The sequence below is a fragment of the Oncorhynchus masou genome, unplaced genomic scaffold, assembly GCF_036934945.1.
Source record: "Oncorhynchus masou masou isolate Uvic2021 unplaced genomic scaffold, UVic_Omas_1.1 unplaced_scaffold_722, whole genome shotgun sequence".
In the NCBI taxonomy this organism is placed as follows: Eukaryota; Metazoa; Chordata; class Actinopteri; order Salmoniformes; family Salmonidae; genus Oncorhynchus; species Oncorhynchus masou.
In genome coordinates, this window is record NW_027013670.1 from 277797 (window position 1) to 297785 (window position 19989).

The 19989-nt window shown below is 48.7% G+C and overlaps 1 protein-coding gene across 1 annotated transcript in view; it reads right to left on the bottom strand.

Annotated features, from left to right (window-relative positions):
• Positions 1–15509, bottom strand: part of LOC135537194 (papilin-like) — a 32797-nt gene extending 17288 nt beyond the window's left edge. The window contains exons 1-5 of the mRNA XM_064963392.1: positions 15325–15509; positions 14678–14816; positions 10723–11051; positions 2245–2372; positions 1871–1994 (exon numbers count right to left, since the gene is read on the bottom strand). Coding sequence (XP_064819464.1) covers positions 1871–1994; positions 2245–2372; positions 10723–11051; positions 14678–14816; positions 15325–15509 — 905 coding nt within the window. The remainder of the gene's footprint in view (positions 1–1870; positions 1995–2244; positions 2373–10722; positions 11052–14677; positions 14817–15324) is intronic.
• Positions 15510–19989: the final 4480 nt, after the last annotated feature.

Here is a 19989-nt window from a genome sequence, read left to right on the forward strand (position 1 = left end):
GGGGTTGTAGGTGGGGCTATGTAGAGAGGAGGGTTGTAGGTGGGGCTATGTAGAGAGGAGGGGTGGTGGACGGGACTATGTAGAGAGGAGGGGTTGGTGGACGGGGCTATGTAGAGAGGAGGGGTGGTGGATGGGACTATGTAGAGAGGAGGGGTTGTAGGTGGGGCTATGTAGAGACGAGGGGTTGGTGGATGGGGCTATGTAGAGAGGAGGGGTTGTAGGTGGGGCTATGTAGAGAGGAGGGGGTTGTAGGTGGGGCTATGTAGAGAGGAGGGGTTGGTGGATGGGGCTATGTAGAGAGGGAGGGTTGTAGGTGGGGCTATGTAGAGAGGAGGGGTTGTAGGTGGGGCTATGTAGAGAGGAGGGGTTGGTGGACGGGACTATGTAGAGAGGAGGGGTTGGTGGATGGGACTATGTAGAGAGGAGGGGTTGGTGGATGGGACTATGTAGAGAGGAGGGGTTGGTGGACGGGGCTATGTAGAGAGGAGGGGTTGGTGGACGTGACTATGTAGAGAGGAGGGGTTGGTGGATGGGACAATGTAGAGAGGAGGGGTGGTGGATGGGACTATGTAGAGAGGAGGGGTGGTGGATGGGACTATGTAGAGAGGAGGGGTGGTGGATGGGACTATGTAGAGAGAAGGGGTGGTGGATGGGACTATGTAGAGAGGAGGGGTGGTGGATGGGACTATGTAGAGAGGAGGGGTTGGTGGATGGGACTATGTAGAGAGGAGGGGTTGGTGGATGGGACTATGTAGAGAGGAGGGGTGGTGGATGGGACTATGTAGAGAGGAGGGGTTGTGGATGGGACTATGTAGAGAGGAGGGGTTGTAGGTGGGACTATGTAGAGAGGAGGGGTTGATGGATGGGACTATGTAGAGAGGAGGGGTGGTGGATGGGACTATGTAGAGAGGAGGGGTTGTTGGATGGGACTATGTAGAGAGGAGGGGTTGTAGATGGGGCTATGTAGAAAGGAGGGGTTGGTGGATGGGACTATGTAGAGAGGAGGGGTTGGTGGATGGGGCTATGTAGAGAGGAGGGGTGGTGGATGGGACTATGTAGAGAGGAGGGGGTGGTGGATGGGACTATGTAGAGATGAGGGTTTGGTGGATGGGACTATGTAGAGAGGGCTGTGTGTGTGACTCCTACTTGGGTGAGGGCTGTGTGTGTGACTCCTACTTGGGTGAGGGCTGTGTGTGTGACTCCTACTTGGGTGAGGGCTGTGTGTGTGACTCCTACTTGGGTGAGGGCTGTGTGTGTGCCTCCTACTTGGGTGAGGGCTGTGTGTGTGCCTCCTACTTGGGTGAGGGCTGTGTGTGTGCCTCCTACTTGGGTGAGGGCTGTATGTGTGCCTCCTACTTGGGTGAGGGCTGTGTGTGTGACTCCTACTTGGGTGAGGGCTGTGTGTGTGACTCCTACTTGGGAGAGGGCTGTGTGTGTGCCTCCTACTTGGGTGAGGGCTGTGTGTGTGTGATTCCTACTTGGGTGAGGGCTGTGTTTGTGACTTCTACTTGGGTGAGGGCTGTGTGTGTGATTCCTACTTGGGTGAGGGCTGTGTGTGTGATTCCTACTTGGGTGAGGGCTGTGTGTGTGTGATTCCTACTTGGGCGAGGGCTGTGTGTGTGAGTCCTACTTGGGTGAGGGCTGTGTGTGTGACTCCTACTTGGGTGAGGGCTGTGTGTGTGACTCCTACTTGGGTGAGGGCTGTGTGTGTGATTCCTACTTGGGTGAGGGCTGTGTGTGTGCCTCCTACTTGGGTGAGGGCTGTGTGTGTGACTCCTACTTGGGTGAGGACTGTGTGTGTGACTCCTACTTGGGTGAGGGCTGTGTGTGTGACTCCTACTTGGGTGAGGGCTGTGTGTGTGACTCCTACTTGGGTGAGGGCTGGCGATGAGGTACTGACGGCAGTATAACTTCTGTTTCTCCTGTCCTGTCTGCTCCATCTTGGGGGAGGCTTCCTGTCGTGTCCTGCACCGCCTGGGATCCTCTGGTGTTCTCTGTCAAACACACAGTGATTTGGCTCAAGGTTCCTCACAAGATAAAACAAACACACAGTGATTTGGCTCAAGGTTCCTCACAAGATAAAACAAACACACGGTGATTTGGCTCAAGGTTCATCACAAGATAAAACAAACACACAGTGATTTGGCTCAAGGTTCCCCACAAGGTAAAACAAACACACAGTGATTTGGCTCAAGGTTCCCCACAAGATAAAACAAACACACAGACAGACGTGTCTCTACATACCTGAGACAGACAGGTACACGTAGCGATGATCTCTCTCACGGTCACGCGTTGCCACACAGAGCAACCAACCAGAGTCAGCCTTAGTTAGAGGACCAACTAACAGGGAACCATTAGGCTGCGGATGATGCCTGGGGGGAAGGATTTGACAGTTGCACACACTTAAAATATCCAGCACATTAGTGTATATAGAATACGCCCAGAACACAGAAAATATTATTTAAGCAATAATGCCCGAGAGGGTGTGGTATATGGCTAACGCTAACGGCTGTTCATTCTCACAACGCAATGTGCAGGTCCATGGACACAGCCCTTAGCCGTGGTATATTGGTCATATACCACAAACCCCTGAGGTGCCTTGCTGCTGTTATAAACTGGTTACCAATGCAGTTAGAGCAGGAAAAATACTGCTATGGCTTTCAGCCAATCAGCATTCAGGGCTCGAACCACCCAGTTTATAATACAGTAAACTGAACAACAGTATAAAACGCAACACGCAACATTTTTCAAAGATTTTACTGAGTTACAGTTCATATCAGGAAATCAGTCAATTTAAATAAATTCATTAGTTTCACGCCCTGATCTGTTTCACCTGTCCTTGTGATTGTCTCCACCCCCTCCAGGTGTGGCTTATCACCCCCGGTGTATGTATACCTGTGTTTCCTGTCTCTCTGTACCAGTGTATTTATCCCTGTGTTTCCTGTCTCTCTGTACCAGTGTATTTATCCCTGTGTTTCCTGTCTCTCTGTACCAGTGTATTTATCCCTGTGTTTCCTGTCTCTCTGTACCAGTGTATGTATCCCTGTGTTTCCTGTCTCTCTGTACCAGTGTATTTATCCCTGTGTTTCCTGTCTCTCTGTACCAGTGTATTTATCCCTGTGTTTCCTGTCTCTCTGTACCAGTGTATTTATCCCTGTGTTTCCTGTCTCTCTGTACCAGTGTATTTATCCCTGTGTTTCCTGTCTCTCTGTACCAGTGTATTTATCCCTGTGTTTCCTGTCTCTCTGTACCAGTGTATTTATCCCTGTGTTTCCTGTCTCTCTGTACCAGCGTATTTATCCCTGTGTTTCCTGTCTCTCTGTGCCAGCGTATTTATCCCTGTGTTTCCTGTCTCTCTGTACCAGTGTATTTATCCCTGTGTTTCCTGTCTCTCTGTACCAGTGTATTTATCCCTGTGTTTCCTGTCTCTCTGTACCAGTGTATTTATCCCTGTGTTTCCTGTCTCTCTGTACCAGTGTATTTATCCCTGTGTTTCCTGTCTCTCTGCACCAGTGTATTTATCCCTGTGTTTCCTGTCTCTCTGTACCAGTGTATTTATCCTGTGTTTCCTGTCTCTCTGTACCAGTGTATTTATCCCTGTGTTTCCTGTCTCTCTGTGCCAGTGTATTTATCCCTGTGTTTCCTGTCTCTCTGTACCAGTGTATTTATCCCTGTGTTTCCTGTCTCTCTGTCCCAGTTTATTTATCCCTGTGTTTCCTGTCTCTCTGTGCCAGTGTATTTATCCCTGTGTTTCCTGTCTCTCTGTACCAGTGTATTTATCCCTGTGTTTCCTGTCTCTCTGTACCAGTGTATTTATCCCTGTGTTTCCTGTCTCTCTGTACCAGTGTATTTATCCCTGTGTTTCCTGTCTCTCTGTACCAGTGTATTTATCCCTGTGTTTCCTGTCTCTCTGTACCAGTGTATGTATCCCTGTGTTTCCTGTCTCTCAGTGTATTTATCCCTGTGTTTCCTGTCTCTCTGTACCAGTGTATTTATCCCTGTGTTTCCTGTCTCTCTGTACCAGTGTATTTATCCCTGTGTTTCCTGTCTCTCCGTACCAGTGTATGTATCCCTGTGTTTCCTGTCTCTCTGTACCAGTGTATTTATCCCTGTGTTTCCTGTCTCTCTGTACCAGTATATTTATCCCTGTGTTTCCTGTCTCTCTGTACCAGTGTATTTATCCCTGTGTTTCCTGTCTCTCTGTACCAGTGTATTTATCCCTGTGTTTCCTGCCTCTCTGTACCAGTGTATTTATCCCTGTGTTTCCTGTCTCTCTGTACCAGTGTATTTATCCCTGTGTTTCCTGTCTCTCTGTACCAGTGTGTTTATCCCTGTGTTTCCTGTCTCTCTGTCCCAGTTTATTTATCCCTGTGTTTCCTGTCTCTCTGTACCAGTGTATTTATCCCTGTGTTTCCTGTCTCTCTGTATCAGTGTATTTATCCCTGTGTTTCCTGTCTCTCTGTGCCAGTGTATTTATCCCTGTGTTTCCTGTCTCTCTGTATCAGTGTATTTATCCCTGTGTTTCCTGTCTCTCTGTGCCAGCGTATTTATCCCTGTGTTTCCTGTCTCTCTGTACCAGTGTATTTATCCCTGTGTTTCCTGTCTCTCTGTATCAGTGTATTTATCCCTGTGTTTCCTGTCTCTCTGTGCCAGTGTATTTATCCCTGTGTTTCCTGTCTCTCTGTACCAGTGTATTTATCCCTGTGTTTCCTGTCTCTCTGTACCAGTGTATTTATCCCTGTGTTTCCTGTCTCTCTGTATCAGTGTATTTATCCCTGTGTTTCCTGTCTCTCTGTGCCAGTGTATTTATCCCTGTGTTTCCTGTCTCTCTGTGCCAGTTTGTCTTGTTTGCCAAGTCAACCAGTGTTTTTCCTTGCTCCTATTCATCCCAGTCTATGTTTGTTTCTAGTCCTCCTGGTTTCGACCTTTGCCTGTCCTGACTCCGAACCCAACCAGCTGTTCTGACAACCAGCCTGCCTGACCACTCTGCCTGTTCTGACAACCAAGACAGCCTGACCACTCTGCCTGTTCTGACAACCAAGACAGCCTGACCACTCTGCATGTTCTGACAACCAAGACAGCCTGACCACTCTGCCTGTTCTGACAACCAAGACAGCCTGACCACTCTGCCTGTTCTGACAACCAAGACAGCCTGACCACTCTGCCTGTTCTGACAACCAGCCTGCCTGACCACTCTGCCTGTTCTGACAACCAGCCTGCCTGACCACTCTGCCTGTTCTAACAACCAGCCTGCCTCACCATTCTGCCTGTTCTGACAACCAGCCTGCCTGACCACTCTGCCTGTTCTGACAACCAGCCTGCCTGACCACTCTGCCTGTTCTGACAACCAGCCTGCCTGACCACTCTGCCTGTCCTGACACCGAACCCGTCTACCTGACCACTCTGCCTGTCCTGACACCGAACCCGTCTACCTGACCATTCTGCCTGTTCTGACAACCAAGACAGCCTGACCACTCTGCCTGTTCTGACAACCAGCCTGCCTGACCACTCTGCCTGTCCTGACACCGAACCCGTCTACCTGACCACTCTGCCTGTCCTGACACCGAACCCGTCTACCTGACCATTCTGCCTGTTCTGACAACCAAGACAGCCTGACCACTCTGCCTGTTCTGACAACCAAGACAGCCTGACCACTCTGCCTGTTCTGACAACCAAGACAGCCTGACCACTCTGCATGTTCTGACAACCAAGACAGCCTGACCACTCTGCCTGTTCTGACAACCAAGACAGCCTGACCACTCTGCCTGTTCTGACAACCAAGACAGCCTGACCACTCTGCCTGTTCTGACAACCAAGACAGCCTGACCACTCTGCCTGTTCTGACAACCAAGACAGCCTGACCACTCTGCCTGTTCTGACAACCAGCCTGCCTGACCACTCTGCCTGTTCTGACAACCAGCCTGCCTGACCACTCTGCCTGTTCTGACAACCAAGACAGCCTGACCACTCTGCCTGTTCTGACAACCAGCCTGCCTGACCACTCTGCCTGTTCTGACAACCAAGACAGCCTGACCACTCTGCCTGTTCTGACAACCAGCCTGCCTGACCACTCTGCCTGTTCTGACAACCAAGACAGCCTGACCACTCTGCCTGTTCTGACAACCAAGACAGCCTGACCACTCTGCCTGTTCTGACAACCAAGACAGCCTGACCACTCTGCCTGTTCTGACAACCAAGACAGCCTGACCACTCTGCCTGTTCTGACAACCAGCCTGCCTGACCAACTCTCGCCTGTCTCCGACCTGCCTTTCCCTCCTCCCTTTATTATGACAAATATCGGCGCTCAACCATCTGCCTCCTGTGTCTGCATTTGGGTCTCGCCTTGTGCCCTTCTAACTAATCTATGAATACTGATAAGCATCTGTTGGTCACAGACACAGTTGACACCTGAGGTTTACATACACTTAGGTTGGAGTCATTAAAACTAGTTTACATACACTTAGGTTGGAGTCATTAAAACTAGTTTACATACACTTAGGTTGGAGTCATTAAAACTAGTTTACATACACCTAGGTTGGAGTCATTAAAACTAGTTTACATACACTTAGGTTGGAGTCATTAAAACTAGTTTACATCCACTTAGGTTGGAGTCATTACAACTAGTTTACATACACTTAGGTTGGAGTCATTACAACTAGTTTACATACACTTAGGTTGGAGTCATTAAAACTAGTTTACATACACTTAGGTTGGAGTCATTAAAACTAGTTTACATTCACTTAGGTTGGAGTCAATTAAAACTAGTTTACATACACTTAGGTTGGAGTCATTAAAACTAGTTTACATCCACTTAGGTTGGAGTCATTAAAACTAGTTTACATCCACTTAGGTTGGAGTCATTAAAACTAGTTTACATCCACTTAGGTTGGAGTCATTAAAACTAGTTTACATACACTTAGGTTGGAGTCATTACAACTAGTTTACATACACTTAGGTTGGAGTCATTACAACTAGTTTACATACACTGAGGTTGGAGTCATTAAAACTAGTTTACATACACTTAGGTTGGAGTCATTAAAACTAGTTTACATACACTTAGGTTGGAGTCATTAAAACTAGTTTACATCCACTTAGGTTGGAGTCATTAAAACTAGTTTACATACACTTAGGTTGGAGTCATTACAACTAGTTTACATACACTGAGGTTGGAGTCATTAAAACTAGTTTACATCCACTTAGGTTGGAGTCATTAAAACTAGTTTACATCCACTTAGGTTGGAGTCATTAAAACTAGTTTACATACACTTAGGTTGGAGTCATTACAACTAGTTTACATACACTTAGGTTGGAGTCATTAAAACTAGTTTACATACACTTAGGTTGGAGTCATTAAAACTAGTTTACATACACTTAGGTTGGAGTCATTAAAACTAGTTTACATCCACTTAGGTTGGAGTCATTAAAACTAGTTTACATACACTTAGGTTGGAGTCATTACAACTAGTTTACATACACTGAGGTTGGAGTCATTAAAACTAGTTTACATCCACTTAGGTTGGAGTCATTAAAACTAGTTTACATCCACTTAGGTTGGAGTCATTAAAACTAGTTTACATACACTTAGGTTGGAGTCATTACAACTAGTTTACATACACTTAGGTTGGAGTCATTAAAACTAGTTTACATACACTTAGGTTGGAGTCATTAAAACTAGTTTACATACACTTAGGTTGGAGTCATTAAAACTAGTTTACATACACTTAGGTTGGAGTCATTAAAACTAGTTTACATCCACTTAGGTTGGAGTCATTAAAACTAGTTTACATCCACTTAGGTTGGAGTCATTAAAACTAGTTTACATACACTTAGGTTGGAGTCATTAAAACTAGTTTACATACACTTAGGTTGGAGTCATTACAACTAGTTTACATACACTTAGGTTGGAGTCATTAAAACTAGTTTACATACACTTAGGTTGGAGTCATTAAAACTAGTTTACATACACTTAGGTTGGAGTCATTAAAACTAGTTTACATACACTTAGGTTGGAGTCATTAAAACTAGTTTACATACACTTAGGTTGGAGTTATTAAAACGAGTTTACATACACTTAGGTTGGAGTCATTAAAACTAGTTTACATCCACTTAGGTTGGAGTCATTAAAACTAGTTTACATACACTTAGGTTGGAGTTATTAAAACTAGTTTACATACACTTAGGTTGGAGTTATTAAAACGAGTTTACATACACTTAGGTTGGAGTCATTAAAACTAGTTTACATACACTTAGGTTGGAGTCATTAAAACTAGTTTACATCCACTTAGGTTGGAGTCATTAAAACTAGTTTACATCCACTTAGGTTGGAGTCATTAAAACTAGTTTACATACACTTAGGTTGGAGTCATTAAAACTAGTTTACATACACTTAGGTTGGAGTCATTACAACTAGTTTACATACACTTAGGTTGGAGTCATTAAAACTAGTTTACATACACTTAGGTTGGAGTCATTAAAACTAGTTTACATACACTTAGGTTGGAGTCATTAAAACTAGTTTACATACACTTAGGTTGGAGTCATTAAAACTAGTTTACATACACTTAGGTTGGAGTTATTAAAACGAGTTTACATACACTTAGGTTGGAGTCATTAAAACTAGTTTACATCCACTTAGGTTGGAGTCATTAAAACTAGTTTACATACACTTAGGTTGGAGTTATTAAAACTAGTTTACATACACTTAGGTTGGAGTCATTAAAACTAGTTTACATACACTTAGGTTGGAGTCATTAAAACTAGTTTACATACACTTAGGTTGGAGTCATTAAAACTAGTTTACATTCCCTTAGGTTGGAGTCATTAAAACTAGTTTACATACACTTAGGTTGGAGTCATTAAAACTAGTTTACATACACTTAGGTTGGAGTCATTAAAATTAGTTTTTTCAACCACTCCACAAATTTCTTGTTAACAAACTATAGTTTTGGCAAGTCAATTAAGACATCTACTTTGTGCAAGTCCTTTTGCCAACAATTGTTTACAGACAGATAATTTAACTTATAATTCACTGTATCACAATTCCAGTGTGTCAGAAGTTTACATACACTAAGTTGACTGTGCCTTTAAACAGCTTGGAAAATTCCAGAAAATGATGTCATGGCTTTAGAAGATTCTGATATCCTAATTGACGTCATTTGAGTCAGTTGGAGGTGTTCCTGTGGATGTATTTCAAGGTCTACCTTCAAACTCTGTGACTCTTTGCTTGACATCATGGGAAAATCAAAAGAAAAAAGCCAAGATCTCTGAAAAGAAATTGTAGACCTCCACAAGTCTGATTCATCCTTGGGAGAAATTTCAAAACCCCTGAAGGTACCACGTTCATCTGTACAAACAATAGTACGCAAGTATAAACACCATGGGACCGCACAGCCGTCATACCGCTCAGGAAGGAGACGCGTTCTGTCTCTTAGAGATGAACGTACTTTGGTGCAAAAAGTGCAAATCAATCCCAGAACAACAGCAAAGGACCTTGTGAAGATGCTGGAGGAAACAGGTACAAAAGTATCTATATCCACAGTAAAACGAGTCCTATATCGACATAACCTGAAAGGCCGCTCAGCAAGGAAGAAGCTACTGCTCCAAAACCGCCATAAAAAAGCCAGACTACGGTTTGCAACAGCACATGGGGACAAAGATCGTACATTTTGGAGAAATGTCCTCTGGTCTGATGAAACAAAAATATAACTGTTTGGCCATAATGACCATCATCATGTTTGGAGGAAAAAGGGGGAGGCTTGCAAGCTGAAGAACACAATCCCATCCGTGAAGCACGGGGGTGGCAGCATCATGTTGTGGGGGTGCTTTGCTGCAGGAGGGACTGGTGCACTTCACAAAATAGATGGCATCATAAGGGTGGAAAATTATGAGGATATATTGGAGCAACAGCAAGGAAGAAGCCACTGCTCCAAAACCTCCATAAAAAAGGCCAGACTATGGTTTGCAACTGCACATGGGGACAAAGATCGTACATTTTGGAGAAATGTCCTCTGGTCTGATGAAACAAAAATAGAGCTGTTTGGCCATAATGACCATCGTTATGTTTGGAGAAAAAAGGGGGAGGCTTGCAAGCCGAAGAACACCGTCCCAACCGTGAAGCACGGGGGTGGCAGCATCATGTTGTGGGGGTGGCAGCATCATGTTGTGGGGGTGCTTTGCTGCAGGAGGGACTGGTGAACTTCACAATATACATGTAGATGGCACCATGAGGAAGGACAATTATTTGGATATATTGAAGCAACATCTCAAGACATCAGTCATGAAGTTAAAGATTGGGCACAAATGGGTCTTCCAAATGGACAATGACCCCAAGCATACTTCCAAAGTTGTAGCAAAATGTCTTAAGGACAACAAAGTCAAGGTATTGGAGTGGCCATCACAAAGCCCTGACCTCAATCCTATAGAAAATATGTGGGCAGAACTGACTTGTGTCACCAAGTAGATGTTCTAACCGACTTGTCAAAACTATAGTTTGTTAACAAGACATTTGTGGAGTGTTTGAAAAACAAGTTGTGTACGTAAACTTCCCACTTCAACGGTACATCTTACACTGTATCAGAACATCCCTTTTCTTCACCGATTTGACCGTTAAACCGTTTAATTAGAGTTTCACATTCCTCAATAAACTACGACTGTGAAACGGCTGTAAGTTGCTCTGGATAAGAGCTAAATGAATAACATGTCAAAAATGTGGTGTGCTCTCACCTAAAGGTAGTGAGAGGGACTCCATCCTTCCTCCACTCCACTATGATGGTGGAGGACGGAGCTGGAGAGACTCTGCAGGGTAACACCACCGTCTGTCCCACCAGAGCCTCCACCGTGGTCGGGTCGGACTGGTCGATCTTCACCCCCCCTGGCTGGGTCAGGCTGGAGGAAGGGGTTGGGGGTTTGAGAAGGACATGAGGGAGAGAGGACAGTGGAAAGACATGGAAAGAAAGAGAGGGAAAGAGAGAGGGAGAGAGAAAAGGAGAGAGGGAAAGAGAAAGGGAGAGAAAAGGAGAGAGGGAAAGAGAACAGTGGAAAGTCACGTTATGCTGATTATTTTGGTAACAACATAGAGCTAGAGAACATAGAGCTAGACAGCATAGAGCTAGGCAACATAGAGCAAGATAGTATAGAGCTAGGCAACACAGAGCTAGACAACATAGAGCTAGACAGCATAGAGCTAGGCAACATAGAGCAAGATAGTATAGAGCTAGACAGTATAGAGCTAGGCAACATAGAGCAAGATAGTATAGAGCTAGGCAACATAGAGGTAGACAACAGAGCTAGACAGCATAGAGCTAGGTAACATAGAGCAAGATAGTATAGAGCTAGGCAACATAGAGTTAGACAACATAGAGCTAGACAGCATAGAGCTAGGCAACATAGAGCAAGATAGTATAGAGCTAGGCAACACAGAGCTAGACAACATAGAGCTAGACAGCATAGAGCTAGGCAACATAGAGCAAGATAGTATAGAGCTAGGCAACACAGAGCTGGACAGCACAGAGCTAGACAGCATAGAGCTAGGCAACATAGAGCTAGGCAACACAGAGCTAGGCAACATAGACTTAGGCAACATAGCGCTAGACAGCATAGAGCTAGGCAACATAGAGCAAGATAGTATAGAGCTAGGCAACATAGAGATAGACAGCATAGAGCTAGACAGCATAGAGCTAGGCAACATAGAGCAAGATAGTATAGAGCTAGGCAACATAGAGCTAGACAACATAGAGCTAGACAGCATAGAGCTAGGCAACATAGAGCAAGATAGTATAGAGCTAGGCAACACAGAGCTAGACAACATAGAGCTAGACAGCATAGAGCTAGGCAACATAGAGCAAGATAGTATAGAGCTAGGCAACACAGAGCTAGACAGCAGAGAGCTAGACAGCATAGAGCTAGGCAACATAGAGCAAGACAGCATAGAGCTAGGCAACATAGAGCAAGATAGTATAGAGCTAGGCAACACAGAGCTAGACAACACAGAGCTAGACAGCATAGAGCTAGACAGCATAGAGCTAGGCAACACAGAGCTAGGCAACATAGACTTAGGCAACATAGCGCTATACAGCATAGAGCTAGGCAACATAGAGCAAGATAGTATAGAGCTAGGCAACATAGAGGTAGACAACATAGAGCTAGACAGCATAGAGCTAGGCAACATAGAGCAAGATTGTATAGAGCTAGGCAACACAGAGCTAGACAACACAGAGCTAGACAGCATAGAGCTAGACAGCATAGAGCTAGGCAACATAGAGCTAGGCAACACAGAGCTAGGCAACATAGACTTAGGCAACATAGCGCTAGACAGCATAGAGCTAGGCAACATAGAGCAAGATAGTATAGAGCTAGGCAACATAGAGGTAGACAACATAGAGCTAGACAGCATAGAGCTAGACAACATAGAGCAAGATAGTATAGAGCTAGACAACAGACAACATAGAGCTAGACAGCATAGAACTAGGCAACATAGAGCAAGATAGTATAGAGCTAGGCAACACAGGGCTAGACAGCACAGAGCTAGACAGCATAGAGCTAGGCAACATAGAGCTAGGCAACACAGAGCTAGGCAACATAGACTTAGGCAACATAGCGCTAGACAGCATAGAGCTAGGCAACATAGAGCAAGATAGTATAGAGCTAGGCAACATAGAGGTAGACAACATAGAGCTAGACAGCATAGAGCTCGACAACATAGAGCAAGATAGTATAGAGCTAGACAACATAGAGCTAGACAGCATAGAGCTAGGCAACATAGAGCAAGATAGTATAGAGCTAGGCAACACAGGGCTAGACAGCACAGAGCTAGACAGCATAGAGCTAGACAGCATAGAGCTAGGCAAAATAGAGCTAGGCAACATAGAGTTAGGCAACATAGCGCTAGATAGCATAGAGCTAGGCAACACAGAGCTAGGCGACATAGAGCTAGACAGCATAGAGCTAGGCAACACAGAGCTAGGCAACATAGAGCTAGGCAAAACAGAGCTCGGCAACATAGAGCTAGACAGCATAGAGCTAGACAGCATAGAGCAAGATAGTATAGAGCTAGGCAACATAGAGCTAGACAGCATAGAGCTAGACAGCATAGAGCTAGACAGCATAGAGCTAGACAGCATAGAGCTAGGCAACATAGAGCTAGACAGCATAGAACTAGACAGCATAGAGCTAGGCAAAATAGACCTAGACAGCATAGAGCTAGGCAACATAGACCTAGACAGCATAGAGCTAGGCAACATAGAGCTCGACAGTATAGAGCTAAACAACATAGAGCTAGATAGTATAGAGCTAGATAGCATAGAACTAGACAGCATAGAGCTAGACAGCATAGAACTAGGCAACATAGACCTAGACAGCATAGAGCTAGGCAACATAGAGCTAGACAGCATGGAGCTAAACAACATAGAGCTAGATAGCATAGAAATGGAAATGTGACATTCTATTTCTACTGGAGATAGAGGAGTCTAGAAGAGGAGTCTAGAGGAGGAGTCTAGAGGAGTCTAGAGGAGGAGTCTAGAGCAGAGGAGGCACATGGAACAGGAACATACCACCACACGATGAGACCACACCACCACACCACCATAGGATGAGACCACAACACCATACGATGAGACCACACCACCATACGATGAGACCACACCACCACACGATGAGACCACACCACCACACGATGAGACCACACCACCATACGATGAGACCACACCACCACACGATGAGACCACACCACCACACGATGAGACCACACCACCACACGATGAGACCACACCACCACACGATGAGACCACACCACCACACGATGAGACCACACCACCACACGATGAGACCACACCACCACTAGATGAGACCACACCACCACACGATGAGACCACACCACCACACGATGAGACCACACCACCACACGATGAGACCACACCACCACACGATGAGACCACACCACCACACGATGAGACCACACCACCACACGATGAGACCACACCACCACACGATGAGACCACACCATCACACGATGAGACCACACCACCACACGATGAGACCACACCACCACACGATGAGACCACACCACCACACCACCACACGATGAGACCACACCACCAAACGATGAGACCACACCACCATACGATGAGACCACACCACCATACGATGAGACCACACCACCATACGATGAGACCACACCAACACACGATGAGACCACACCACCATACAATGAGAACACACCACCACACCACCACACGATGAGACCACACCACCACACGATGAGACCACACCACCACACCACCATACGATGAGACCACACCACCACACGATGAGACCACACCACCACACGATGAGACCACACCACCACACCACCATACGATGAGACCACACCACCACACGATGAGACCACACCACCATACGATGAGACCACACCACCACACCACCACACGATGAGACCACACCACCACACGATGAGACCACACCACCACACCACCACACCACCACACGATGAGACCACACCACCACACGATGAGACCACACCACCACACGATGAGACCACACCACCACACGATGAGACCACACCACCATACGATGAGACCACACCACCATACGATGAGACCACACCACCACACCACCACACGATGAGACCACACCACCACACCACCACACGATGAGACCACACCACCATACGATGAGACCACACCACCACACCACCACACGATGAGACCACACCACCACACCACACGATGAGACCACACCACCACATGATGAGACCAAACCACCACACCACCACACGATGAGACCACACCACCACACCACCACACGATGAGACCAAACCACCACTCGATGAGACCACACCACCACACCACCACACGATGAGACCACACCACCACACCACCACACGATGAGACCACACCACCATACGATGAGACCACACCACCATACGATGAGACCACACCACCACACCACCACACGATGAGACCACACCACCACACCACCACACGATGAGACCACACCACCACACGATGAGACCAAACCACCACACGATGAGACCACACCACCACACCACCACACGATGAGACCACACCACCACACGATGAGACCACACCACCACACCACCACACGATGAGACCACACCACCATACGATGAGACCACACCACCACACGATGAGACCACACCACCACACGATGAGACCACACCACCACACGATGAGACCACACCACCACACCACCACACGATGAGACCACACCACCATACGATGAGACCACACCACCATACGATGAGACCACACCACCACACCACCACACGATGAGACCACACCACCACACCACCACACGATGAGACCACACCACCACACGATGAGACCAAACCACCACACCACCACACGATGAGACCACACCACCACACCACCACACGCTGAGACCAAACCACCACACGATGAGACCACACCACCACACCACCACACGATGAGACCACACCACCACACGATGAGACCACACCACCACACCACCACACGATGAGAACACACCACCATACGATGAGACCACACCACCACACCACCATACGATGAGACCACACCACCACACCACCACACGATGAGACCACACCACCACACGATGAGACCACACCACCACACGATGAGACCACACCACCACACGATGAGACCACACCACCACACGATGAGACCACACCACCACACGATGAGACCACACCACCACTAGATGAGACCACACCACCACACGATGAGACCACACCACCACACGATGAGACCACACCACCACACGATGAGACCACACCACCACACGATGAGACCACACCACCACACGATGAGACCACACCACCACACGATGAGACCACACCACCACACGATGAGACCACACCACCACACGATGAGACCACACCACCACACGATGAGACCACACCACCACACGATGAGACCACACCACCACACCACCACACCACCACACGATGAGACCACACCACCAAACGATGAGACCACACCACCATACGATGAGACCACACCACCATACGATGAGACCACACCACCATACGATGAGACCACACCAACACACGATGAGACCACACCACCATACAATGAGAACACACCACCACACCACCACACGATGAGACCACACGACCACACGATGAGACCACACCACCACACCACCATACGATGAGACCACACCACCACACGATGAGACCACACCACCACACGATGAGACCACACCACCACACCACCATACGATGAGACCACACCACCACACGATGAGACCACACCACCATACGATGAGACCACACCACCACACCATCACACGATGAGACCACACCACCACACGATGAGACCACACCACCACACCACCACACCACCACACGATGAGACCACACCACCACACGATGAGACCACACCACCACACGATGAGACCACACCACCACACCACCACACGATGAGACCACACCACCATACGATGAGACCACACCACCATACGATGAGACCACACCACCACACCACCACACGATGAGACCACACCACCACACCACCACACGATGAGACCACACCACCATACGATGAGACCACACCACCACACCACCACACGATGAGACCACACCACCACACCACCACACGATGAGACCACACCACCACACGATGAGACCAAACCACCACACCACCACACGATGAGACCACACCACCACACCACCACACGATGAGACCAAACCACCACACGATGAGACCACACCACCACACCACCACACGATGAGACCACACCACCACACCACCACACGATGAGACCACACCACCATACGATGAGACCACACCACCATACGATGAGACCACACCACCACACCACCACACGATGAGACCACACCACCACACCACCACACGATGAGACCACACCACCACACGATGAGACCAAACCACCACACGATGAGACCACACCACCACACCACCACACGATGAGACCACACCACCACACCACCACACGATGAGACCACACCACCACACGATGAGACCACACCACCACACCACCACACGATGAGACCACACCACCATACGATGAGACGACACCACCACACGATGAGACCACACCACCACACGATGAGACCACACCACCACACGATGAGACCACACCACCACACCACCACACGATGAGACCACACCACCATACGATGAGACCACACCACCATACGATGAGACCACCACCACACCACCACACGATGAGACCACACCACCACACCACCACACGATGAGACCACACCACCACACGATGAGACCAAACCACCACACCACCACACGATGAGACCACACCACCACACCACCACACGCTGAGACCAAACCACCACACGATGAGACCACACCACCACACCACCACACGATGAGACCACACCACCACACGATGAGACCACACCACCACACCACCACACGATGAGACCACACCACCATACGATGAGACCACACCACCACACCACCACACGATGAGACCACACCACCACACGATGAGACCACACCACCATACGATGAGACCACACCACCACACCACCACACGATGAGACCACACCACCACACCACCACACGATGAGACCACACCACCACACGATGAGACCAAACCAGCACACCACCACACGATGAGACCACACCACCACACGATGAGACCACACCACCACACGATGAGACCACACCACCACACCACCACACGATGAGACCACACCACCACACGATGAGACCACACCACCACACGATGAGACCACACCACCACACCACCACACGATGAGACCACACCACCATACGATGAGACCACACCACCATACGATGAGACCACACCACCACACCACCACACGATGAGACCACACCACCACACCACCACACGATGAGACCACACCACCACACGATGAGACCAAACCACCACACCACCACACGATGAGACCACACCACCACACGATGAGACCAAACCACCACACCACCACACGATGAGACCACACCACCACACCACCACACCACCACACGCTGAGACCACACCACCACACCACCACACGATGAGACCACACCACCACACGATGAGACCAAACCACCACACCACCACACGATGAGACCACACCACCACACCACCACACGCTGAGACCAAACCACCACACGATGAGACCACACCACCACACCACCACACGATGAGACCACACCACCACACGATGAGACCACACCACCACACCACCACACGATGAGACCACACCACCATACGATGAGACCACACCACCACACCACCATACGATGAGACCACACCACCACACGATGAGACCACACCACCATACGAAGAGACCACACCACCACACCACCACACGATGAGACCACACCACCACACCACCACACGATGAGACCACACCACCACACGATGAGACCAAACCAGCACACCACCACACGCGATGAGACCACACCACCACACGATGAGACCACACCACCACACGATGAGACCACACCACCACACCACCACACGATGAGACCACACCACCACACGATGAGACCACACCACCACACGATGAGACCACACCACCCCACCACCACACGATGAGACCACACCACCATACGATGAGACCACACCACCATACGATGAGACCACACCACCACACCACCACACGATGAGACCACACCACCACACCACCACACGATGAGACCACACCACCACACGATGAGACCAAAGACCACACCACCACACGATGAGACCACACCACCACACCACCACACGATGAGACCAAACCACCACACGATGAGACCACACCACCACACCACCACACGATGAGACCACACCACCACACGATGAGACCACACCACCACACCACCACACGATGAGACCACACCACCACACCACCATACGATGAGACCACACCACCACACGATGAGACCACACCACCATACGATGAGACCACACCACCATACGATGAGACCACACCACCATACGATGAGACCACACGATGAGACCACACCACCACACGATGAGACCACACCACCACACGATGAGACCACACCACCACACGATGAGACCACACCACCATATGATGAGACCACACCACCATACGATGAGACCACACCACCACACGATGAGACCACACCACCACACCACCACACGATGAGACCACACCACCACACCACCATACGATGAGACCACACCACCACACCACCACACCACCACACGATGAGACCACACCACCACACCACCACACGATGAGACCACACCACCACACGATGAGACCACACCACCATACGATGAGACCACACCACCATACGATGAGACCACACCACCACACGATGAGACCACACCACCACACGATGAGACCACACCACCACACCACCACACGATGAGACCACACCACCACACCACCATACGATGAGACCACACCACCACACCACCACACGATGAGACCACACAACCACACCACCACACGATGAGACCACACCACCACACCACCATACGATGAGACCACACCACCATACAATGAGACCACACCACCATACGATGAGACCACACCACCACACGATGAGACCGCACCACCACACGATGAGACCACACCACCACACGATGAGACCACACCACCATACGATGAGACCACACCACCACACCACCACACGATGAGACCACACCACCACACCACCACACGATGAGACCACACCACCACACGATGAGACCAAACCACCACACCACCACACGATGAGACCACACCACCACACCACCACACGATGAGACCAAACCACCACACGATGAGACCACACCACCACACCACCACACGATGAGACCACACCACCACACGATGAGACCACACCACCACACGATGAGACCACACCACCACACCACCACACGATGAGACCACACCACCACACCACCATACGATGAGACCACACCACCACACGATGAGACCCCACCACCATACGATGAGACCACACCACCATACGATGAGACCACACCACCATACGATGAGACCACACCACCACACGATGAGACCACACCACCACACAATGAGACCACACCACCACA